The sequence below is a fragment of the Hyperolius riggenbachi genome, chromosome 6, assembly GCF_040937935.1.
Source record: "Hyperolius riggenbachi isolate aHypRig1 chromosome 6, aHypRig1.pri, whole genome shotgun sequence".
NCBI lineage: Eukaryota > Metazoa > Chordata > Amphibia > Anura > Hyperoliidae > Hyperolius > Hyperolius riggenbachi.
In genome coordinates this window covers 292,537,090-292,564,370 of record NC_090651.1, presented here as the reverse complement: position 1 = coordinate 292,564,370, position 27,281 = coordinate 292,537,090, and the positions used below count along the sequence as shown (strand labels likewise).

Here is a 27,281-nt window from a genome sequence, read left to right as displayed (position 1 = left end):
TGGCCATTACCCATAACAGCTTTCTGGTCAGCACACAGTTAAACTGTAACATCGCCCACTTGAGCCATAGGGAAACATGGACATTACCTGGTACATCAGTTTTCCTCTCAGCTATAACTGACAGCAACTGATATTTTACTGACAGCAACTGATATATTTCAGATCTGACAAAATATTGTCAGAACTAGAAGGGATTATTGTCAGAAGAAAATGATGAGCTTCTGAGAGGAACTGATAGCAAGGTAACTATGTAATGTTCATTTGAAGTTACCTCATGTGTTTATTTTAAATATTTTTACTCAGTACAGGTTCTCTTTAAGGCAAGCTACTGTTATTATCATATAATGCCAGCATTTTAATTAAAGTCAGGAGTGCTACAAATATTTTCTATTTAGAGATACTGGTGTTACCGTCACTTAAAAATTATTTACAATATTTGAAAGCAAAAAACCTCCTAACTAACAAAACAATCCTAGTTGTGCTCATAAAAAAAAAATTGTACATCGGCACTATGCATTCCTAGGAATGATTTAAGTGAAGTTTTCCACCGATTTTAAAGGTACAAGACCAGTGATGTATTATATTATTAAAGGGGCACTATGGCGAAAAAGTGTAAAATTTAAAGTACAAGTAAATATATAAAAAATAAGAAGTACATTTGTCCCAGAGTAAAATGAGACATACTGTATATTCTGGTGTATAAGACTACTTTTTAACCCTTGAAAATCTTCTGAAAAGTCAGGGGTCGTCTTATACGCCGGTTGTCATTGATGCCGGGTAATACGCCCTATCCTGTTACCAACTCTCAGATCTTGTTGCTGAGGACTGTAGTGAAGCGGCACAGGTGCACATGTGCGAGATCTGAGAGGCAAAGAAGGAGGTAAATAGGATACAAGGGCAGGCCAGAAGGGTAAAAGAGGCTTGTTTTATGGGCACAGCGCGATCTATTCTTCCATACCACTCTCATAAACAGGGAGACAAGGAGAGCTGACCAATCCACTTAGGGAGAGGGAGAGTTGACCAATCCAACCAATTGCCTATATACTGTTATATACTGGGTACCATATACAGTACAGCACCAGTATCTGTTCATACATAGCACCAGTATATGATGTGTTTTTCATTTTTATTTGGTGTGCGTTGGAAGAGGGGTAGTCTTATACGGCAAGTATATCCCAGACTCTATATTTTAACTGGAAAAGTTGGGGGTCATCTTATACACCCAGTCATTTTATACACCCGGAATATACAGTAAATTGCTTTTCTACTATGTTGCTGACACTTACAGTAGGTTGTATAAATCTGGCAGAACCGACAGGTTTTAGACCAGCTTATCTCCTCATAGGGGGTTCTCTAGATTTACTTTATTTTCAAAAGCACTTAGTAAATGGCGGTTGCTCCATCCAACTGCCAAAAAACTGTGCAGCAAGCAGGGAGGCTGGCTAGCATCCTACCTAATAATAGGCAAGTGTCCCTGCATCTGTCCATGTGTCAGTGCTTTTTAGCACTGCTCATGTGCAGGGACAAGACGCAGAGACACTGCCGAGAGCCAGAGGAGGACGGGGCCAGAAGTGGCGGTCGTGTGTGCATGGCGGGCATGCGTACGGCTGGCGGATTACTGACAGACCTAGCCCATTTTTAAATGGGCTAAGGTCACTAGTATTTGTATAAATCCTTTTCAGGGAATGTCTTTATAAAAATTAAAGGTCATGCTAAGAATCCCCCATGAGAAGATGGACAAGTCCAAAACCTGTCAGTAATGTCAGGTTTCTGCTACCTACTGTAAGTGACAGCAACATAGGAGAAAGGTAATGTATGTCTTATTTTACTCTGGGAAAAATGTACTTCTTATTTGTGTATGTTTACATGTACTTTACATTTTACACTTTTTCGCCATTTGCCACTTTAAGGAAAAATAAAGTTAAATATTTTGGAGGCACCAGGTTATTTATTTATTTACTCCTGTCAGTCCAGTTCTGCTTCAAATTTTCAGGCTCCAACAGTAACCATATAAAATAAAAAATAAAAAAGTTTTGCTAGTTTGTTACCAACACAAACTCTCTAGAGAAGAGAACACTTTGATAAGGCTGGTCAGCTGAATGTTTCTTCTTATTGCCCTTCGCACTATACACATATGGGCTGGGCATTATTGGGCTCTTCTAGTATGTAAAGCAATTTTCAGTAATGTAACCATCACTTCTACCTCATTGATTCAGGATTTCTCACGAGTGTCACCTCACCTTTGGAACTCTATACCACAGCCTATCCAATATGCTCCAAGCCTGGAGATTTTCAAATGTACACTCAAGACACACCTTTTCAGACACGTTTATAATTTTCTATATCTAGAACTGAAATTCTAGCTAACCCTTTTGTCTACTCCACCAGTGTCTCAACCCCACTTCCGGGAACTGCTCATTTGTCTACGCTCCCCATTGTTTTATGTTTTGCATGTTGTACAGTGCTACGAAATATGCTGGTGCTCTGTAAATAATAATAATAATAATTGACTAGCCAGCCCTAACTATCCCCTGTGCAAAAAGCCCCTTCCTAGCCTCTAACATTAATCTCCCCTGTCAATGTTAATACCTTGCCATCCTGACATCTAATCCTAACCTCCCCTAACATCAACCCCTTCCTGTTGCTTACCCTGATATGCTATGATTAACGTCTTTGTATGTTTCTCATGTTTTATCATCTTGCCCCTTAGCACCAATTCCAAGCACTGGTGGTAACCAACATCTTGACAAATGGCACTGTGGCTCTGCAACAGCACTACACTGGGGAGAGCCTGAGTTGGAAGACAGCCAAACAACTACTTATATTCCCAAAACACGGAAAGATAAACAAGTAGCACAAAAACATTTAGGCTGAGTTTCCACTATTGTGATCTACATCTGTTTCCCCGCACGTGAATACAGAATACGATTTTACAGGCTACTGAAATCAGCATGAAATCAGATTGCGCATATGAATCCCCATAGCCCTGCATGGCACGGCTGGAGGGAGTCCGATGCGTTCTCGCATGACAACAAATGACAACATTGCGTCTTGCAAAGTGGAAACGTAGCCTCACAAAACCTGTCATTCAGTCAATGATCACTATTTACCGATATACATGCTGGGAATTTGAATGTGCTGCAGACCGCAGCAAGTGGTTTCGGCGCTGCCATAATCACTAATACTGTAGTACGCACCTCGCGCAAGGGTAATTCGGGGATCCGGCAATCGCCAGACCCTGAATGGCTTCTTCCTCTCAGTTGCTATGATTCGGAGGTGGAATGGTATTTAGCGCCGCCAGAAATTTGAGCGGCAGCAGGGTGAGCTGTCTTCCGGCTCACCGTGGGCCTAACTCACCGTCGTAGGGATGCTGCTGTTTATTTATTTTATTAATTAGGAAAAGGTTGTGAATATTGGTAATAGATTGCCAACCAAAGATTCAATAATAATTTTGAAAAAGTTACTAGTAGTGGTGCAGTCACAAATAGTGAGAAATTTTCACTTTATTAATTTCTTTTTATATTCATGTTTTATTCTATGAACAATTTATATGTATAAAAATCCCTTTACAAATTTTATTTATGTAATATTTTATTTGGATAAGATAACTCGTGTTCCTGCTCTACAGAGAATTCCCTGAGCAGTGTGTTTGCCGCATAGAACAATACAATACCTTAGGAACCCCAGACGAGACCTGTGTTGAAAGATGAATGCTTGACCTATTGGTTGCCAATGAGTCAGCCTCAGTAATTGTCCCTGCACCGAGCTGGTTCACCTCAATTAGACGGGGATGATCCAGCTGGAAGAGAAGTGAAGGTACAGATGAGAAACATCCACACTTTTCAGATCGCTGGGGAAGATAAGACTTCACTGCTGGAAAGAATCACTGACACTGACACAAAATGTTCATTATCAGGATATCCTTCCATTATCTAAAAGATTAAAGGATTTCAAAAAGAAAAATATGAGAAGTGCTAGGTGCAATGGTCTACTGGTTCAATTCAGCAGTCATACACACAATATATATATATATATATATATATATATATATATATATATATATATATATATATATATATATATATATATATATATATATATAATCTCTCTCAACAGGATGCTAATAAGTCTATAAGTTTATGCAAAGTGTATGCAGGTGGGCGTTACACCAATCCAAATCAGCAGGAAGTGCTTGTTTTTGACTGACACAATTCAATTTGAAGCTGCATAAAATTTGCATGAAATTTGCCTTCAAGCTGAAATTGCTAGCTTCTCATTAACCACCTGACCTGAGGCAAATCTACCTAAGGTAAGCAGAGAGGTATATTCATGCTGGATCCACATACATTTGTGGGTTGTCCAATCCTCTACGTATTCCCCTCCTTCCTCCGACCCCTCACCACCCATCAAACCCTAGTCCCCGTAATCACACTTTTTTAAACTTTTGGGTAACAACAAACTTTCAGAAAGGAAGACGCAGATTTGCGTCAATGTTTCCTCTTATCATCCTCCCATTCCTTACTCTTCCCCACCTCATTCACTCGCCTTGAGAAAGACAGGGAGACGGATAGAGGCAGGTGTGTGGCAATGTTCCTTCCCATTACCCTCCATAACAAATGGGAGGGTGATAGGCCTGCCTCTTCCCACCTAAAAGTTTAACTTTACCGGTAGTCTGATTATTCAAAGCGTGATTAAGGGGAGCAGGCGGGAATTAGGAGACAAACAGACAGTGAACAGAGGTATGAGGATACAGCATGAATATACCTCTGTACTTACCTTAGGTACCTTTCCCATGGTTCATGTATACTTGAGTATTCGGCAATAGATAATATAGCATATGCTTCCACCTGGTGGCGATACATGGAACTACTCTCTCTAGAGATGAGAAACAGCCTCATACCTGAAATGTAGTGCTGGTAGATGTTGGGGACAGGTTAACTGAAAGACCAGGAGAAGGTGCAAAGCGAGGAGAAGAAGAAGTGGAGGAAGAGGAAGAAGAAGAGCTAGTGATGTCATCATCAAAGGAGAAAGCATCAGAAGATGAAGAGATCTGGATCTGATCTACTGAAACAAAGAGATTAAAGAACAAGCTTAAGTCTGACATTAATATTTATAAAATGCTGTGTCAAAGACTATGGCCTCAATTCACTAAGATCACGCTGGGCATAAAAAGGCAAGAGAAAACTTACCTCCACACAGTGAGAGAGTTATCTTATCTCTTCATTCCTTAAGCTGCCTCCTCTGTAGTTAAGTTACCTCCTCTGTAGTTAAGTTACGTCCTATGTAGTTATTATGTCGAATTCTGGAGTTATTTTAAGGATTGAAGAGTTAACGTTAGGTTTGCCTAAGGTAAAATGTTTCCTGACTACCATCACCATGGTAACAACTCTAGAAATGTTGTTAAGGACAGGAGATAAGCTTAGTGAATTGAGGCCTATATGACCTATATTGATGACAAACAAAATACAAACAAACAAATGGTAAACAAAAAAAAAAGTGGGCCTGATCGACATAACGTTTTCTTCTAGGTTTTCTCCTAGGAGGTGATATTTTCACATCTATCAATGAAATGCCCTTTAAGCCACCTGCAAGCAAGTAAATAATTTTACGGCTGGCAGGTGATCTCTGCAGAATGTTGGTTTACTGACAGCTCTAAAGCCAGTAGAAAACATAACTGGTCTAAGAATGCTCTAAGAGGAGAATTATAGATAATAAACAGCCTAATATACAGGAAGTGAGGAAGTGTTTCTGATGCTGGAACCAGGAAAATTACCATAAAAGTGGGTATCCAGAATAAATTACTGCATTCTACTATATGTCACTACAGTGCCTCTTTAAGTAGATGAACTGTTGTATGCATCCAAGAACATGCACTATTTAGCCCCTTACCAAAGTGTTCACACTTGAATGTTAACCCCGAGACTAAATATAAAGTGTCCGAGACATCTGAGATGCTCTCCCCACTCCTGGAATCCTGGGGATTGCACTTCCATTTACATGAGTAATGCCTAGCTTCTCCAATGGAGATATACAGTAGATGGCAATATCAACACTGCAGAGGTCCTTTTCCTGCTGTATTAATTAAGACGCTCATTTATAACATTGCACCTTTATTAGTAACATAGAACTCTTTTCTGACATCACAGAAAAAAAGTACTAATTGTAAAGATACAACATTTTTATAGTTTGTGTGACCGATTTCTGTTCACTTTCTGTTTTGATTTTATTAAGTTAGGGGAAATCTTTTCAGATAAAATTTACATGCTCAACACAGACGCTGACCCTTCCTAACTTTGCGCAGAACTGAAAAATGAAGTTTTGGGATCATTCAGTAGGAATTACATTTGTAATGGAATCATTTGGGATATGTGTGTGTTCAGGACAGTGTTGGTTTGTTTTTCTTTCTTTCTGGTTAAACTTAAGCACTCAAGTACCAGCGTTCTCTGCCCCCTTAAGGACAAGAGACCACTGGTACAAGAAAAGATGGAATACCGATGAATCGTTGCACATACCTGCCGCAACCGCCGTCCACGACGGGAACCTCAAGCCACCTTCTGCAGTCTCTATGACGGCACAGCTCTGTGAGCTGGTCAGGAGCTGCCTTCATTGGCTCCTGAAAGTGGTCTATCTATGTTAGCCAATGGGAGTTACTTACATTGACATTCAGGGTTAGGAGCAAATGAAATGGCTCCTGAGTCCTGACCGGCTCACCATTATAGAGACGGCAGAGCGAGTGAGCTGTGGTAGGGAGAGATTAGCGAGAGCAACGAGAGCAGCGAGAGAATGCGTGGCGTCTGTGAGCTGATATCTACTCCCTGGCAGCCACATCGGCATCAAAACAGGACGTAGCTTTCAACTAGTGTCGCCCTTAGCCAGTTAAATGGATGGATTTTTTTCAACCAACTTGTGTTACTATGTTACCTTATAAAAAAGTTTTAAATACTCTGTTTAGCCAGCTTAATTAAATATCTGAATAAGACAGCAGAAAAACAGGTTATTTGTGTTACATCTTCCTGATCAAAACATATCTTTTAAGATAAAAGTATCTCTGGATACTGCGCAAAAGGTGGATCAGCGCATCCACCTTTTGCGCAATTTTCAATTTTCGATTTGATTTGATTAGCCGCACCCAGGCTAGGCATATACATAGGTTAGGATTTAGTTAGTGTTAGGCCCCTCCCATGGAGGATCGACTTCTTCGCAGTGGGAGGGACGAGTACTTAATAGGTTGCATGCAAGCTGTTACAGGAAACTAACATCCTCCTCCAGTGGTAGACAGGTCATGTGTATGCTCGGTGTGTATTATATCCCACAAGTGGGGCTTGCACTCTTTTGCAGGTAGGCACTTGCCTGTTTTTAAGTAGCGCTGTTCATTTCCTTGCTATCTCTGGATACTGCCTGGGAATAACTACATGTACATAACAGGGCGTGTGAAAAAGCTTGGAGAAAAAGCTTTACGCTTATTTAAAGAGAACTTCAGGTGAACATGAACTGATGAAATAAACAACTTAATCTACTACATCCTACTACTAAAAATGACCTTTAGGTATCCCAAGTTTTATGTTAAGTTTAAAAAATTAAAAAGAAAAAAAGATTTATTGTTTTATCAATGACACAGTCTGTCCTGTGTCTCAGTGAGCTAAAATATATGAACTACTGACTTTTATTATCTATCCCCTGCTCTCAGAAGCACGGTTATCTGCTAGGAATGTGTTTTATGTCTGTAATTCCTTACCAGTGAGGGATGGTATTAGGGATGGCAATGCTTAGAAGAACTCATGTAGACGCACGTAATCAGTTTAACCAGCTGATAGATTTGTAAGGTTTTGATTTGCTGTGATGACTTCCTGGTTTAACATGCGATCATGACCAGAAAAACAGACCCTATCTATCAGATGATCAAACTGATCACAGGCTCCTCCATGAGTTCTCCCAAGCATTACCAACCCTAGATGGTATAGTCAGACTGGCTACCGACTAGAAAAAAAACAGTCAGTTGCATAGCTGAATATTAATTCTTTCAGGCAGAGAAAGAACAATAGGAACACAGCATAGGCATTTGTGTGCTGCACTGTACATACATGTGTATCTCATCATGTCACATGGTTCCCTTGAAGGATACACAATGTTTTCAGTAACTGAGATACTCTTTCTTTTCAGCAATCTTTCAATGCAGATTATGAGTTGTTGTTTGTAGTTATGTTGGCAAATGCACAAGAACATGCAGAGAATTAACAAGGTAATAATTGATAATATAGTAGAATTCATATGACAAAAAAAAAGATCTAGCAAAAGCTATGACTTTATCCTATAAATGATACAGTATAAGCTGTCTGAATGCTTAGTGCAATCTAAGGTAAAAACACTACCTCACCCTTTATTCCATCCTTCATGCTGGCGGCCAATGGTAGGATGTTCTTCTTCACCAGCTCCAGAGGGCCTGGCCGATGTAGAATCTTCTCATTCAGATCTTCAGCCAGGCGAGCTTTCTTCTCTTTGAATTCATCTGATTCAACTAGTCCATCTAAAACCAACCAGGTGGAATATTTGGTTAACACAGGTGACGGGGCAAAACTTTTATACCTTTTATACTACTGGATAAGCCAATATTTTTGGGCAAAAATTTAGGCATCGGCTTGTCCCTGAGTGAAGATCAAGGTTTGACTTCTTTATGGGGGCCTTACCATGTAGAGAGCACTTTGCAGTATTATCTGGAAGCATGTCTGTAACTATAGTTACCATCCGGATGCCTCTCCTACAACTTTATTTTACTACCTCAATTTCAATACTTCTAATCATTTTATGTACATTCTTATTACATCACAGCCTTACAAACCCCACTCCCAAGTGTGACAACAGGAATCCCAACCTTCCGAAAAAGGCATCTTCACAGCCGCCACTTTGTGGAGCTTGTTCTGGGGCTTGCACTTCATGAAGTCTTCCGTCTGTGGAGCAAATAACACAGTCTTCTAAGGAACCTCATAAGTAATATTTTTTTATCATAATTTCCCATGCTTAGGTCTTAAAGGGTACCTGAAGTGACATGCAATGTGGTGAGATAAACATGTGTATGTTCAGTTCGAACGCAGTCCTGCTCTGCCCATTTTTTTCCACTGTAAAGGTGGCCACACACCATATAATTTTTTTAAATATCTGTTCAATTCAAGAATTGCAATCAATTTGTTTGACTGATTGTAACATTTCAAAAATATGACCAATGTACCACACACATATGTTCAATTTTTTCCCCAAGTATGCTAAAAAATTATTTTAAACTCTGAGAAAATTGCTAGGGTGTGCATATTAATAAATTGACAATGTAACACACACCATACAATCATTAGATAAATTGAAGAAAAATTTCCAGCATTCCAAATTGATTAAAAAAAAAAACAGGAAATCCGATCAGATTATTCAGTCGAATGAAAAAAAAAGCTTTTGTTTTTTTCAGGAGATCTGATCATATTTATGCAATTGCCGTAAAATCGTATCATTTTATATTATTGTGTGTGGCCACCTTCAGGGTTAAGAATTCAGAGCTCCAAATGACAGTTTATTTGTAGCTGTATTATTAACAGAACAGTGTAAAGATTCACTAATAACTAATCATAATCAGAGGTCATAATGTTGTGTAAGTCTGAAGCTAAGTACACACGGACCACCCTGCAGCCTGATTATCATCTGTCTAGTCTGTTAGATGATAATCAGGCATGTGTATGCATGCAAACAACTTGAGCAACTGATAACAGGCGGTTTGATCAATCCAACTGTTGGATCTATGTTGGTCTGATATCATGCAGTTGTTGCGCAGTTGGGGCATGTGTACAAGTTGTTTGAAAGACTTGTACTTGTTATGAATGTGTACTCTGTCAGTCCTCTTGCGTGCACAGCATGTTAATTGAGTTGGCTTTTTAGCCGTCTAGGCATGTGTACATACAGGTTTGTCAGGTTGTGTGGTTTGTCATGTTGGTCATGCGGTTGTGTGCAGTTTGGACATGTGTATGAGCCTTGAGATAAACAAGACTAAAGACTCGTACACACACATGAAAGATCGTTTTTTCAGATGTCGTTCAAGCCATACCATCTGGCATAACACTCAATAAAAACGTGAGTTTCTACAGTTTGGTGCCCATACTGTCATCATGCTTGCTTCTGTTCACAAATACAAGTAATCTAATCTGTTGAAAAACCAAAAGGCCCTCAAGCAGTACAGCCTAGTTAGCATATATATGTTACGGCCAGAACCCGAAGTCTGGCCACTTCGGGATTTGGCCGGCCAAAAGGCACCGTGGCCATGCCCCTGCGGCCAATGTTAGAAATGAAATGATTCCTGTAAGTTTTATGTATTTGCTGGCCATCTTGCTGCAGCCACATGCAGGGCCGGGCCGAGGCATAGGCTGGAGAGGCTCCAGCCTCAGGGCGCAGTGTAAGAGGGGGCGCAGAATTCATTCAGCTGTCATTCCTAATTGTGTTTAAAGCAGAAAGAAATAAGAAAAGGGGATACATGGCAGTGACTGCAAGCCAGATAACTAGATATTAAGGTGTTGGGGAGGTTGTGGGCCCTGTGGCGCCTCTTAGTCTAATAGCAATCAGTGTGTGACGGCTGGGGTGGGAGGGATGGAGGGGCGCACTTTGGTGTCTCAGCCTTGGGTGCTGGAGGACCTTGTCCCGGCTCTGGCCACATGTATCAAAAGTTAGTTAATTTAAATAAATTAAGCTGGCGGCAATGTAACATATTAAGCCGCCGGCTTCAGCCCTCTCTCTCTCCTCCCCCTGCATCTGTCCTATAGAACACTGGCAGTCGGGGGACACTCGTGTCCCCAGAGTCGTTCGTCACAAGAAACAAGCAGAGCGGGGGCTGCAGACATTACTTCTGCCAGCACCCACTCTGCAAGAACGAACAGAAGGATTCCCTGCCGCGACGAACGACTCTGGGGGGACTCCGGCTGTCAGTATTGTATAGGAGAGAGGCAGGGGGAGGAGAGGAGAGGAGGCAGAGCCGAAGCCGGCGGCTTCATCTGTTACATTGCCGCCGGCTTAATTTAATTAAATTAACTAACTTTTGATACACTTAGCCGCAGCGAGACGGCCAGAAAATACATGAAACTTAAGGGAATCATTTGGCCAGTGGCCCGACTTCGGGTTCTGGCCGTAACATATATACTGTATATAATCAAGCTACTTTTAAAAGCTTCTTTCCAGTAACTTTTTAACAGTATTTTTCCTATAAATGTAATCCTTCAGAGCAAAGATGAAAATTTGAGTTCCATACCACTTTAAGACAAAGTAAGAATATGGGAATCCTGTTTAGGAGTAGAACTATAGACACAGTTGTTTACCTCATCAGTTTATTTCCACTTCAGGTTTACTTTAAAGGAAACCAGAGCTGATTAAAAGAAAAAGTTTTATACATACCTGGGGATTCCTCCAGCCCCATCCGCTTGGATCGCTTCCCATGCTGCTGTCCTCCGCCATCTGCAACTCCGATACCGGGTCCCACCACTTCTGTCAGTCGTGGCCAGTCTTATGTCAGAAATGTGCGCTCTTTCTTTGCGTATCTCTCCAGCAACCACTGGAGAGATACGTAGAGGGTGCACTTCTCCTACGCTAGACTGGCCCCAACTGGCAGAAGTGACAGGACCCGGTATTGGAGCTGCAGACAGCGGAGGACAGCGGTGTGGGAGCAATTCGAGCGTATGGGGCTGGAGGAAGCCCCAGGTATGTATAAAACTTTTTCTTTTAATCAGCTCTGGTACACTTTAAAGAATGTTGTACGCTTCAACAAAATTACTTCTGTACGCAACATATTTTTAGAAATTTCTTTAAGTAAATGTACACTTACTTTTGTCTGTCCCAAGTTTCCATTTTGTTCTGGGAAAGTTGATTGTGGTTTATTTCCAGCTGGAGGTATGATATAGAAAGGATGAATTAATAATTGCATGCAGTATCTGCAGTATAAACTAACTAATAAAGCTGGAACACAAGCAGATTACAAAAATCTATTGTTGTGAATCACATGAGTGTGGACAGGATAATCGGAGCGCCGGAAGATGCAGTATGCACACCTGGATATATCTAGTATGAAAATACCTCTGTGCTTACCTTAGGTAGCTTTGCCTCAGGTAAATAATGCAGAGGGGCTGCAGCACACAACAGGAAACAGTGACAGGGGCTCTTGGTTACGCTTTAACGTGCTTAAGCTCACCAACTGCGCCAAAGTGTCCCCAATCTGGTGAGTCCTACTCTACCATGCAAAATGCCAGTTTTTATAAGCAGTCTAGTGGGAACTAATCCAAAACCCAGAGTCAACTAAATGGGAGAAAAAGAAATTAAAAACACCTCACCTTTCACTAGCTACCAAAGGAACTCTCTGAACATGTGCTATGCACTAATTTATATGCTTAACTGTGCTAGAGGTGGGCGTGGCTATGCAGGCTCACAGGGGGAAATTATAAACAAATACCAAGGGGTGAGCAGCACAAACCAAAATTTAATGCAATTTTTTTGCAAAGTATGCAAGCAGCAATGGAGATCCCCAATCTCCACATAAAATATATAATTAATGCAGAGGGGCTGCAGCACACAACAGGAAACAGTGACAGGGGCTCTTGGTTACGCTTTAACGCGCTTAAGCTCACCGACTGCGCCAAAGTGTCCCCAATCTGGTGAAAAAACTCATCAGATTGGGGACACTTTGGCGCAGTTGGTGAGCTTAAGTGCGTTAAAGCGTAACCAAGAGCCCCTGTCACTGTTTCCTGTTGTGTGCTGCAGCCCCTCTGCATTAATTATATATTTTATGTGGAGATTGGGGATCTCCATTGCTGCTTGCATACTTTGCAAAAAAATTGCATTAAATTTTGGTTTGTGCTGCTCACCCCTTGGTATTTGTTTATAATTTTCCCCTGTGAGCCTGCATAGCCACGCCCACCTCTAGCACAGTTAAGCATATAAATTAGTGCATAGCACATGTTCAGAGAGTTCCTTTGGTAGCTAGTGAAAGGTAAGGTGGTTTTAATTTCTTTTTCTCCTATTTAGTTGACTCTGGGTTTTGGATTAGTTCCCACTAGACTGCTTATAAAAACTGGCATTTTGCATGGTAGAGTAGGACTCACCAGATTGGGGACACTTTGGTGCAGTTGGTGAGCTTAAGCGTGTTAAAGCGTAACCAAGAGCCCCTGTCACTGTTTCCTGTTGTGTGCTGCAGCCCCTCTGCATTAATTATATATTTTATGTGGAGATTGGGGATCTCCATTGCTGCTTGCATACTTTGCAAAAAAATTGCATTACATTTTGGTTTGTGCTGCTCACCCCTTGGTATTTGTTTATAATTTTCCCCTGTGAGCCTGCATAGCCACGCCCACCTCTAGCACAGTTAAGCATATAAATTAGTGCATAGCACATGTTCAGAGAGTTCCTTTGGTAGCTAGTGAAAGGTGAGGTGGTTTTAATTTCTTTTTCTCCTATTTAGTTGACTCTGGGTTTTGGATTAGTTCCCACTAGACTGCTTATAAAAACTGGCATTTTGCATGGTAGAGTAGGACTCACCAGATTGGGGACACTTTGGCGCAGTTGGTGAGCTTAAGCGCGTTAAAGCGTAACCAAAAGCCCCTGTCACTATTTCCTGTTGTGTGCTGCAGCCCCTCTGCATTAATTATATATTTTATGTGGAGATTGGGGATCTCCATTGCTGCTTGCATACTTTGCAAAAAAAATTGCATTACATTTTGGTTTGTGCTGCTCACCCCTTGGTATTTGTTTGCCTCAGGTAAAGTGGCCTTTAACCATTTCAGCCCGCTGGGATTTTTCACCTTATGCATCAGAGCAATTTTCCCCTCCCATTCATTCCCTACTAGCTTTATCACTACTTATCACAATTTATTGATCTATATCTTGTTTTTTCCGCCACTAATTAGGCTTTGTTTGGGTGGTACATTTTGCTAAGAATTATTTATTTATAAATGCATTTTAACAGGATTAATAAGAAAAAAATGGGGAAAAAATCATTATTTCTCAGTTTTCGGCCATTATAGCTTTTAAATAATCTGTGCTAACATAATTAAAACCTATGTATTTTATTTGCCAGTTTGTCTCGGTTATTATATTAATTAAATTTTGTCCCATCACAATGTATGGCGCCAATATTTTATTTGGAAATAAGGGTGCATTGTTTCCGTTTTGCGTCCATCACTATTTACAAGCTTATAATTTTAAAAATATTTGTGGTATACCTCCTTCAAATGCATATTTAAAAAGTTCAGACCCTTAGGTAACTATTTATGTCTTTTTTTTTTTTTTATTGTATTTTTTTTCCATTAAAAATTTTATTTGGGTAATATTTTGGTGTGGGACATAAACAGTTAATTTTTAATGTTGTTATATGTGTAAATTGTAATGAAAAAATATGTAGATGTAGTTTTACTATTTGGCCACAAGATAGCCACCTTCATTTTTGTTTTCCCTCTTTGTACTTCTCACTAAGTGGAAGTACAAGGGGATGCAGAAATTTTTCCGGGTAGAAGAACTGAAGCCTCATTTGTGAGCGCTTCGGTTTTTCTGCGAGGGACAGGGATCGGTGATCGGGAACCATGTTCCCGTTCACTGATCCCAGGGCTACCGGGGGACACCACAGGGACACGGGGGCGCGCCCGCGATCGCGCGCGGGAGCGCAGCAGAGCAGCCGCCCGGAAGTGAGCTTCATGTCCGGGCGGCGGAACTGGTTAAAGCCCCCCCCCCCCCCCCCCCACATTATTATGCCTATTATCTTCTTTCATAATGTTTTGAAACTACGGCCCAAACTCTGCTGCTGTGTACAACTTGTGAGTTACACTTTCTGGCCCTGACTATGTCCCCCATAACCTCTGAATGAGGCAACCCCCCATTGGATCTATCCTTGGTGTGTATGAGTTTGGGATATGCAATGTTCTTTCTTTCTTTACTTGACTTTAGTACTACAATCATATAGGAAAGTCCATATGTTCTGGGTCATTGATCTCAACATATTATGGTTAATTTGCCACATGATAAATATTGAGGCAGCTGATTTTGTGGCAGCGATGCGGCAATCATTTTGACGCCAGTGCTGCATGTCTGATTTGGCGCTTGGAGTGTCGGTCGGGCACTGCACAAATTATTTTTTTTAAAAAGGGCAATTTACGCGTCCTCCCGAGTTGCAAGGTGAGCCATTTTTCATCTTTATTCCGAGCCAAGCCCGCACTTATAATGAATGGAGTGGACTCTTATATATAACATAAATTGTTTTATAACAACTTACATGGCATCAGGTTCCGCTCAGACATTTGTTCTTGCGAGCGCCGATGCTGCATTCTCAGTTGGAGAACTGAAAGAGAACGGAAAAAAAATTGAACTAATTTTAGTTAGCAAAAAATCTATATCTTTATCAAATTAGTAACATGTTCAGCTTTTACTACTTTCAAAGAGGGCACCTCAAGGGCATGAGCCTATAGATGCCAATGTGCTAAGATGTCATGGGTTTAAAAACCCGCGCTCACCATTTTGCAGCCGTGTTGATGTCACCGCTCCAAATCATAGAGACTCTTAAAGGTCATGCTGGGCATTGTGGGTAATAGTCCACTGCTGGTGGACGCAACCAAACATTTGCCTTCGTCAACAGCCCTGAACATGCGATTCCCAACACAAACACTGCTCATGAGCACAATGTTCAGGCATATCACAGGTTTACACGTACACCTATTTTATATCAATTTTAGCATATGCTCATTTTCCTGTAATTGCTTATTTGGAAATTAGTAACAAAACTGCAACCACGATGATCCCACTATTAATGTAGTTCTTCTGTTTAATTTTCAATTAAAGATAACCATGAAATTGGAATGTCTGGGCAAGAAGTGAGGAAAAGTCTCAGAGATCCTAATTCCTCAAAACTAAAACACCTTGGGGTTGATTAATTAAGCTGTGCAGCAAAAGCAAAGCAGCTTAATGTGAGCAGTGTGAGTTGTGCCCACACTACGCACGGTAGTAATGCGTAGCGTGCGCTGGCAACTTACACATGCTTCTTCAAAATGGAGGCTGCTCCACGGATCCCGCCCTAAGCCCCATCGGGTCCAGTGGCTTTATAGGACGTGATCCCTGCACTTTGAGTGGCCCAATAGGCTGCCCGTTAAGTGAGAAACAGCCTATTGGGCCACTCAAAGTGTAGGAAAAGCCACTGGATCCGATAGGGCTTAGGGCAGGATCCGTGAAACCGCCGTTATGTGAATGAAGTGTGCATAAGTTGCCAGCACAGACTATGCAGCACTACCGTGCCTAGTATGCACTCAACTCACACTGCTCACATTAAGCAGCTCAGCTTAATGAATCAACCCCCTTATTTTCCTAGAGCTGGGCTTCAAAAGGGAACTCCATGAAGTTTCATTGGATTGAGCTATCAACAGTAATAACTTTGGTAATTTAGACCTTTCAAAACTGACTTTGTTGTTCACAAGTTATCAGCTGCAGGAATGGGAACATTTTCTGCAGCCAGTAGGCTGACTGCCTAACCCAAACCACCCCCCCTGCAAAAACACCCTTACACACATAGAAACAATAATATGTTTGATAATGTAAAATCTGTACATACAAACAAACTAATATGCCAAAACCTATAACGTTGCAAGCTTCTAAAACGATAACATATTTCAAAAACATTAATGTTTGAATATTGTTAACAATATTTATTGGGCACCCTTTTTTCTGCTTTGGACGGCGTATTAATGATCAATGAATTAGAGTCTATGCCGGCGCCCTTTTTTCCTGCTTCCCGTTTTTCTTGCAGTGAATTCATCCATCCTCAAATTGAGAGCAGTATTTAAATTTTGATTTTTAGTCATCTAACAGTATATCCCTGTCCAGTCTTCAAAATTGTGACCAGCCAGGTACCCATGCCACCTCTCCTCATGTCTTGCATTTTGACCTGCAGTAGGGATCCAGCAGCAACACTTTGCAGGGGGGCAGTAGTCCCTTCCAGTTAAAGGACCACTCCAGCGAAAAAAAAAGGAAGCAGTTAAAATCTGACAAAACCGACAGGTTTTGGACTGGTCCATCTCCTCATGAGGGAGTCTCAGGGCTTTCTTTCTCCTCTGCATCTTCCTACCATCCATCTCCCTACTAGGTACTATGAGTAGCTTTTATAATGTGGGGTGAAAACCATTGATCATTTTCACAAGTAGTTATCCTTTCCAATATTAGTTTGAATTTCTTGACAGTTCAAAGATTAGAGTGGAAATGTTTGCACCATCGATGTTTTCATGAGCCTCTCATTTAAATGTGCCTAAATGACTCCCTGCTGTTTGTGCTTCTACTGGAATATCGCTGTCTATGGCTGTCCAGAGTCTCTCTCAACCCTCTGATTTCTGGAGCTGATCAGCTGCTGTCTTGTAGAAACACATTTATGACTTCAATAATTTCTCATCGTTGAGCTTTGTCTAATTAGTAATTAATCACAGAGAGTGACTTTCATAACTTTAGAACATACCATCCTCATAAATGGAACAAATCCGATAGGCAGATCTAACTATGCCAAGGACATTCCAAGAATTCCTATTCATTTGCTATTGTTAATGTAATTATTCATGATTTCCTGTGTGACTTGACCACCTTAAAGAGGAACTGTAGTGAAAATAACAAAATGAATACAATTGCTTATTTTTTAACTGTATTAATTTATAAAATATTTAGCCAGTGTTTGCCCATTGTAAAATCTTTCCTCACCCTGAATTACATTCTGAAACTTATCACAGGCGGCAACATCTTTATTTTTGACAGGTGAAATCTCCGTAATGTTCATTGCTGAGAATTTCAAAGCCAGTACAAAATATACCTGGCCTCCTAGAATGTTCTGGGAGCAGAATTCTGCATATCTAAACAGCCTAGGCTAAGCATCACTGGTAGGGCAGGGTTATATACAAATATATAGATATACTGTTGCTGAAAACAGGAAAATTACCATAAAAGTGGGTATCCATGAATCATTTACTGCATTCTACTATATGTTCCTACAGTGCCTCTTTAAAGTGAGCCAAAAAAAGCACTATTTTAGCACCAAGGGAATCTCAATAGCAAATTAAGAATGCATGCCAACAATGTGGCTCATTATTTAAACTTCACTTTTTACCTCTTCTTTTTATAGTTTAGCAGAGGTCTTTATTACCCTACTTCCGAGGCCTGCCCAACCGCAGATATTTCAGACAGGTAAGGACTAATGTAATTATTTTATTGCACACATTAGCAGAGAGCAAACAAATGCTTTCTTCTTCAGTAGGGTGTGGAGAGGAAGGAAACTGTGCTTCAAAGATTTTAGAGAAGTCACAGATGCTATATTCACACCTTCCCCTGGATAAAATAATGAGCAGCTAGAAAGGAAGGGGGCAGCTCCTATATCTATTACAAAACAGGAGAAACTGCAGAAAAACGTAGTGCTTGGTTCCCTTTAAGACATTGTTCCTACAGTTCTTCTGAACAAGCTTGTTCTGAAAGTTAATTGGCTGCCATGGCTTCCTGCACACACCATCACTCTTTTCACTCATTTAATATGCTCCAGTCTGCACTATAATAAAGAGAACATTTCTAGAACTGCCATAGTGCAATCAAGCCCCTCACCAAGCAGTGGTTAACATTTCAGGCCAGCATTTTCTATAGGTGCGAGATGGCATGGAAGGCCAAGGAGACATAGTAAGACTGGGTCATGTTCTATTTCCAGCAGTTTCATGCTACCCACAGTTGTCTCTGGCCAATGTTGCACTGAGCAGCTGAATGATTTTAAGTGACGGGGGCTTCTATTTATTCCAGTAATCCGATATGTCGCCCACTCCCTTTTCTCTCACTCCCCTTTCTCCAAAACACACAGGCTGAAAAACAAAAGGTAACTTACTTTAGCCGTCTCAAACACAAGGGTAACGCTACAGTCCATCTGTTAATGCAACTGAGAACTTAAGAACGGATATAAGACGCTAGCGTACCCATTACAATGAAATTACTGGATCCAAATTTTAAATGTAGAATAGAAACCAATGCCTGCTGAGGGCTGCTATTTCAATGCCATCTGGTAGAATTTACCTTTAGTTTCTAGGAAATGGTGTACTTGACCCTGGATCTTTTCCTGTCAGCAGCTTTCTCTATAAAATTAATACCACAAGTCATGTAAGCAGGGCCGGTTCTAGACTTTTTGCTGCCTGAGGAAAACTTGTCAGGATGCCCCCCTGAGATGGAATGATTGCACCGCACCCGACAATTTGCACCGCACGTCATAGCTGCTGTGAGCCCCCCACCCCAAAAAAAACCCTTTGCGTATGTAGGTAGCCAGGTATAGGTGCCCCCCGTATTGGTAGCTAGGTACAGTTGCCCTTAGTATAGGTTAGCCAGGTACAGTTGCCCCCAGTATAGGTTGGCCAGGCACTCTCTTCACTTCCTGTTTCTGTCTGATGCTGCCCCCAGACTTCTACCGCCTGAGGAAGTCGCCTTACTTGGCATCATGGGCGGACCGGGCCAGCATGTAAGCTAGGTCCTTTTCTGCAAAGCAGATGATTTTGGTATGGCAACGCTGCTCGGCCCCTCTATAGACCGCAATGCATATGGGTTGGGCAATGGGGTGCCAGATGCTCATTTTGGCCATGGGTGCTTAGGTATGATATAACTGAGTGTGGTTATAAGTGTGGCTACAGCGAAGCTGGACTCAGGTAGTGGTGGTGCTTGAATTGGTTAGGAGTTCGGTTACAGTTTACCTAAACTTTAACGTTAGGCAACTTTAACGTCAGGGGATTATTTAGCCAAGCTCTGAGGGCTGGTGTTAGGTGATAAGGTAGCAGGAAGAGAGGTTACTGTTAGTTGTGAAAAGGGGGGACACATGCTAGATTAAAATCAGCAACGGGGGGTGCAATAATGACCGCCTTCACCATTACTATGCTGTGTGCCACTTGCCTTGCCCACTGTGTGACATCATATTCTCTGACAGTCCTCTGCTGCTTCTGCATAGCAATAAAGGTTACTGTTAGGAGTGGATTGGGAAGGTTAGTGTTAGGCATAATTAAGGGAAGGTTAGTGTTAGACAATATGGTAGCATAGAGGGAGGTGAGTGTTTAGCATGAAGAGAGGAGAGGGGGAGGTTTGCATTCAGTGGAAAGAGGAAAGTAAGTGTTATGCCATAAGGTAGTGGCGAGAGAAGCAAGTGTTAGGTGTGAAGAGGGAGGTTAGTGCTAGGTATGGAGATAGTACCAATATTCTAATAATAGGTAATATCTTGCACCAAAATTAACCTGTGCTACAGTATATTTATCCATCCTGCACTATACCAAAAACTGATATCTCAAGAAACACAAATATGGAGTCACCGAGTGCCCAATATGGTGTAGTATGTACTGGTAGAATGGATATGTAAGGTAAGTATACAGATATACTCACAAACAAGGTTTACCATCCAGGTAACCACTATTTCAGCAGGTGGAGAGATTAGACCTGACTCCCCACTCATGATTAATAAGTCTCTCTCTGTAGATAGGAAATATGGGGCAACACCTCTCCACCAAGGGTGGACACAGGAACTATATATGCAGACGGAGGCGCCAAAAAAATAAAATTTACTAATAATGTTAAAATGAGAGGAGGCAGAGGTGGACTTACCTCCTCCAAGCAGACATACAAAGAGACTGTTGTATATATTCAAAACAACAAGGGTTTATTTGTATACTCCAAAAAGTGCAAGTGCAACGCGTTTCGCAGGGATCTCCTGCTTCATCAGGCAATAAAAAAATGGAGCATGTACTCATACAGGTCTGGTGCAAAGCTCAGCGCCTCTGTATGAGTATATGCTCCATTTTTTATTTCCTGATGAAACAGGAGATGCCTACGAAACACGTTGCACTTGCACTTTTTTGGAGTATACAAATAAACTCTTGTTGTTTTTAAATATATACAAAAGTCTCTGTGTTTGCTTGGAGGAGGTAAGTCGACCGCTGCCTCCTCTCATCTTAACATTTTTAGCAAATGTTATTATTTTGGCGTCTCTGTCTGCATATACAGTTCCTGATATCTCAAGAGTCCCCCAAAAAACAGAGATCATACCCCAAAAAAAGAACTATCACAGTCAGAAATGGCTTTGAAAGGACCACATTTTTGTGAAACACAAAATTTAGGGACATTTGAAGAAATGTATTGGTTTTGTGCTTTGTTATACATTTTGTATACGTTAGTTATGGACAATTGCAAAGATAGTGGCACTGGCAGACACCTAATGATTACTGTTAATACCTCTTCATTTAACATAACAGCATTTTATAATTAAAATATATACTTGTTTTAGTAACTATAACAGTATGTTAGTGGCTTTCCCAGGGTAAGTGATTTCTTTCCTAATACTGTAGAAACCAAATTCATAGCAGATGCTAAATGTACATGCCTGGACACTGATCTGCTCAATTTGGGGAATATTCACAGTATGTGGTATTATTATTATTATTACAGCTCCGTACACCACCAGTGCCAGCAAAGCCTGTGATGCTGTACAGAGTAAGATACAAACATGGGGTGCATAATAATACAGTCACTGATATACACAAAGTAGAGACATTAGTACATAAAACAGAATTAGTAGACCTAGAAATTACAGTGACAAAAGTCACATGAAGTGCGAAATGTAGCAGATTCCAAGACACAAAAGGGTGAGAGAGCCCTGCCCTTGTAAACTTACAATCTAAAGGAATAGGGAGGAAACAAAAAGTAGTGGGTGCAATACATGCAATGCAATGCATTACAATCTACTTATCATAAGACTTTAAGTTATACTGCTTACCTCACTTTATGCCTAAATATCCGAAGCCATCACTGGCTGAGCTCAACAAGGCTTTATGGAACATTAGTCACTGCACTCCAGCGTCTAGAATCTGGCAGCTCATACTGTTTTTCTGGGTTAGTAAAGCCATAACTCAACATTAAAAGATTAGGGGTAGGAGTCCTTCTACTCAGGTTAGTGATTCTGTAGTGTTATCAGGTGGGGTGAGGATAACCAATGGTTTATCCAATGTATGGCCCGAGTGCCATAAGTCCAGCTCTGACCCATTTGCATTCGGCACTACCAGTCCCTGGCCCATCCAATCAATAACTTCACTCAGTTCATGGGTAGACTGGGGAAAAGAAGAATGCCCGGTGCTCCATACTAGTAGGACCCCAAATATACAAATATACCTTATTATCATCAGAAAGTTGGGTGAAATGTTGGGACCATCTTCAATTTCTACATGTTACTGTAATTGCAGCAAAAAGTGACTTTTGTTTTTGTATTTTTTCTTTTGCTAAAACATGTACTAGGATAAAACTCAAAAGAGTGAGAAGACAGACTGCTGAAAACATTAAGCTCTTGTCCTATAACCATGTTTTCCAAAAATCCCCTAAAAATCTTGATTCATGTTATATACAACTGAATATTTATATATTCATATAAATTATATAATATTTGCAGCATTTACGGTACTTGTTTGATTTTTTTTGTTGTTGTTTTGGGCTTTTGGGGTTTTTAGAGGCCTGATTCTAATTCTTCACCAGGGAAACCTAGTCATAAAATGTTCTAAGTGGTCTGTTTATAAGGTGGTGACTCTCCGACTGACACAGTTATCTTATTAGGTTCATTCTCTTCCACCAACGTTTGCACTGGATGGCATTCCTTTGTTCTTTTTTGAAAATGCTTGTGGATCTCTATGCAATTAACTTTTTCTCCTGAGTTATCTCCTAGGAAATAATTTTCATCTTCTCTTTAAAATAAGTTTTCAGCATTTTACAATTGAAAAGTTCCAAAAAAAGTTGATAAAAAAAAGTACTCTCAAAATTATTTTTGTATTTTCTTGCTTGCTGGTGGTTTAAATGGCATTTTATGACAAGTTGTAAAAATAGCACCTAGGAGAAAACTCCAGAGAAAACGTCAGTTGCATATGGACCATCGTCTTGTCTTTTTATGTGCTAATAGACATCCAGTACGCCAGTGTGTTATGTTTTACAGTAAACCCCAGGGTTAATCAAGCACCACCCACTGCTTGAGTGGAAGTTACCTCCAGTCACTACCAAAATCGTGAATTCAGCCAATTATGTTTGTTCTATAATATTCCTCAGGAGAGGGGTGGTTGCCATGTACTCTAGTTCTTTTCATCATACAATGTTCATGCTATGCCTCTTTTCAAGAACCTACCCACAACAAATAAGCCACACCCTCTTTGACTGTTGTTTTTTTAAATGACCACTATCATGAAAAATTTTAACATTTAAAATAAATAAATATAAAATGTACATTCCTCCCAGAGTAAAATGCAGTATAAATTACTTTTTTCCTACGTTGCTGTTACTTTCAGTAAGTAGTACAAAGCTGACAGATGTGTCAGATTTTGAACTAGTTCCGCATGGGAGATTCTCAGTATTATCATTCATTTTTACAAAAGCACTCCCTGGAAAGGATCTGTAGATAACTGTCAGACAGTTTACCTACTTGTTTACATTTTATTTTTGCAGCTGGACTGAGCAACTACAGTTCAATACGTGTTTTTGTATATAAAGAAATAACTGATAATCCCCCAGTCCCTCCAAAACCTGTCAGGTTTGTCAGATTTTCAATTCCTACTGTAAGTGAAAGCGACAAGAGAAAACATTTATAGTGCAGGTTACTCTGCAGTATGCATTTTAAATTCAATTTTTTTTTCGTAATACTTGTCCCTATAGGAAGTAAAGAAGGAACATTAGACACTGGAGAGATGGAACCATAAGGAAAGAAGCAGAGATATGTTGGTATGAGACATCACAGCCAGGCCCTCTTCTTCCCATGGGGGCATGGGACAGCTGTTAGAACTGTGTCTCTCATCCCCTGACCCTATCTATACCTTTGTATATATTCAGAGAACTTTCACTCTATTTTGTAATTAGCTTATGACTGGTGCCACATACAGTCCTTTGGTATTATTGTATTAACAGTGCATACATATGCTTGTTTTATTATGTTAGGTGTTGCTGAAGGAACCACAGTTTACTTATTTACTTATTGGAAGTTTGGAAGATAATTGCTCTCTAATTCATTCCAACGGCCTAACACTTCAGCAAGGCATTTTTCATATTATCAACATGAAATCAGTCCTGGCATGTCAGGGGAATCCTGACTAATCCAGTCACTGCAGAGAGGAAGAAAAAAGGGATACTTAAAAAACTATGGTGAGGTAATATTGCAGTGTCTAGTTGCAGCCAAGTCAGGATTTACGCAGATCTTGTGGCACAGGTGCCAGCAGTTGATTGACAAGCCCAAGTTGCAACTGTCCTTTCAAGGATGACATCATCAGACAACCAGAGACACTGAAGCTATGGGGAACACCAAAACATAGACCGTTAGGAGACATTTTGGATTACTTGTTAATGCAGTCCTGAAATCACTACAAACGGGCAACAACCAACAGGAGCTGAGATAATAAGCAAGGCCAGTGATAGAACATTTCCTGAAAAATTATGTGACATACTAAATGCTGCATTTTGCTATTGCAAGCACAAGCACATTTGGTCCTCTTGGAATACAACATGCAGCAGAGTACGCAAGGCTGGTTCTGGCTAACATAGAGCCCCTTGAGCAGTATAAGGTGACCCCCCCCCCCCCAATAAAGCAATGTAAAATAACCCTCCACTCCCAACAAATACAGCATTACATGGCCCCCTTTGTTTCGACAACCCCCCACCCCCCAATGGTATTGTCCACCAGGGCCCCAGATCCAGCTGACACAGCGGTCCAGCAAGAGCACTACCTCTTGTGTCTTGCTATGTCTATGCCCACAGGCATTCTCTGTGACTTAGCCATAAGTCTGAACTCACATAACATTGCACTGGGTAACGGAGAATAGGCACTGGTATTTGGGGATGGACAAAGAAGCGTATGCCAGCCAGACAGGGGAGTGTGCTCCACTGTGAGCACTCTGCATCAAAATGGGGCCCCAATAAAGAATTCCTTGATAGGGAGGAGACCTAGGGAGCCTGTCAGACAGCGTTGGGGCCCTGGGCAACTGCCCATTTTGCCCCTATGGATGTGCTGGCCCTGAGGGTAGGTGATTTGAAGAAAGGTATAATGACCAACTGTGTGTAACTGTGGGTAAAAAGCAAAAAAAATGTATACTAGCATATCAGAAAAAAAGAAAATATTTGCTTCACAAGTAGTCACTTGATTGTTTAGCTTCAGCCCTTACCATTCATGTGCTGGTTACTGCATATCATGCTAATGTCAGAGCAACCAATGTGTGCCTGTGAGTTTTTTAAAGAACAACATTAGGCTGCAAATATTAGCTCTCGATTTTGGGGTTATAGGCCTGTCAATCGGTAACAGTAAAAAAGGGCGCAGGAGGCTAGTGGACAAATCGGGCGCCGCCATTCACTCCCATAATAAATATCGTTTAATGGGCGCCCGATAGGAAAAAAGGGCGCCGGAGAAAAATAACGTTTTAAAAGCGGCACCCGGAGACTTAATGTTTTATTACTGCTTCTCATGATTACACATTATTTAGTGATTTATACATTTTTTAATATTATTTTTAAACGAAAAACAGTACAATATTTTTCCAAACATTATTTTTAAACGAAAAACAGTACAAATTTTTTTTTTTTACATTATTTTTAAACGAAAAAACCGCACAATATGTTTTTGAAACGTTATTAATGCTTATCACAGGGGGGTCTTAGGTTTAGGCACCAACAGGGGGGTCTTAGGTTTAGGCACCAACAGGGGGGTCTTAGGTTTAGGCACCAACAGGGGGGTCTTAGGTTTAGGCACCAACAGGGGGGTCTTAGGTTTAGGCACCACCAGGGGGTCTTAGGTTTAGGCACCAACAGGGGGGTCTTAGGTTTAGGCACCAACAGGGGGTCTTAGGTTTAGGCACCAACAGGGGGGTCTTAGGTTTAGGCACTAACAGGGGGGTCTAGGGGTTAGGGGTAGGTACAGGGAGGGTTACTTAGGCACCAACAGGGGGGGGTCTTAGGTTTAGGCATCAACAGGGGGGTCTAGGGGTTAGGGGTAAGTACAGGGAGGGTTACTTAGTAATTTTTTTTTTAAACGTTATTATACGTTTCACTATTTAAACGAAAGATTAACGTTTTTACAATTGCCGATTTAATGCACATTATTTAATGATTTATAACTTTATAAAACATTAATTTTAAACGAAATACAGTACAATACATTTTTAAACGTTATCCATGCTTATCGTTTAAAACTTCGCGCCCTTTTTTCCCAGCGCCCCTTTTTAACGTACGCCTGTCAATCATTTACCCTCATAGTGGGGATTTTCTGCCCTTATCAAGATTTTGCATTTCTTCAATCAGCACTGAAGGAGGCTACAAGCTATACAGAGACAGCTTGCTGAAATCAAGATGACAAGATTCTTCAAGCAGGATGGAAATTATTTTTCTGGATTTTCGATCAAGATAGAAAAGTCCTTCAGCAAGATTAGAGTCTCAGAGAAGAACCCTGGATGTTTCTGTCAACATAACTAAGAAATAAAATATTACATTATTAGGTATCAGTGTACTAAATAATCTTTACACTTAGCAAATGTACTTATTAGACATGGCAGGATTGGTTTTCTGTTTGCTCCATTATAGCAAGATTTCTCTATCTCTCTCTTTATTACTCACCAACCCTCCCTTCAAACTCCTAACTCTTTTCAGAATGTGAATATACACCCTCAGGTCCTGATATTTGCAGTTCTCCGCAAATGTGAATATCTCTTTTAGGTCCGGATATGAGCAATTATGTGACCCAATCAGCTCTCTCCTACTCATTCAGCTCAGACTGTCAAGCAGTCCAGGAGTCTGGCAGTCTGGGCCACACCTCCTCTCAGAGTACTCCATTTTGAGGGAGGGAACATAGCATTGTGAGTCATGACCACACCCATAAGGTGCTACTCTAGTCATGTGATGAATTCCCATTCTACACCTGCTACATAACACAAGCACACATGCACACAACGCCGAGCTAACAACCTTCTGTACTGCCACAGGTTGTCCCAGTGTATATCTGTATATTTTATACTTGCCACTAACATGGGATTAGCTGCTTACCTATACAGCTGATAAACGATAATCAGTCCATTATTCCAAACTGCAGCAGAGAGAGGTACACAGGCACAGAGAAAGGCTTATTCCATCTGCCATCATGTTATTATCCATTAGGACTACAAGTAAGATGTTAGAATGCCAACATCGCAAACACTTCTGTCCTATTCACGTGTACTGATGTCATCCTGTGTCAGCTGGGCCTGGCTTGCTTG

General features: G+C 40.8%; 1 protein-coding gene and 1 long non-coding RNA gene across 3 annotated transcripts in view; one reads left to right on the top strand and one right to left on the bottom strand.

Moving 5' to 3' along the window:
- The window catches only part of LOC137521603 (myocardin-like), a 74,101-nt gene that overhangs the window by 13,046 nt on the left and 33,774 nt on the right, over positions 1-27,281 (bottom strand). The window contains exons 2-7 of one of the 2 annotated variants that reach the window (XM_068241067.1): positions 15,272-15,337; positions 11,843-11,901; positions 8,870-8,945; positions 8,375-8,524; positions 4,901-5,064; positions 3,674-3,799 (exon numbers count right to left, since the gene is read on the bottom strand). In XM_068241067.1, the coding sequence (XP_068097168.1) occupies positions 3,674-3,799; positions 4,901-5,064; positions 8,375-8,524; positions 8,870-8,945; positions 11,843-11,901; positions 15,272-15,337 (641 nt within the window). The remainder of the gene's footprint in view (positions 1-3,673; positions 3,800-4,900; positions 5,065-8,374; positions 8,525-8,869; positions 8,946-11,842; positions 11,902-15,271; positions 15,338-27,281) is intronic. The other variant, XM_068241068.1, reaches the window with a different exon arrangement.
- On the top strand, positions 138-26,487 carry LOC137521604 (uncharacterized). The gene is made up of 4 exons (XR_011022163.1): positions 138-242; positions 18,146-18,207; positions 23,710-23,775; positions 26,335-26,487. It is a non-coding gene; the product is annotated as an uncharacterized lncRNA (long non-coding RNA).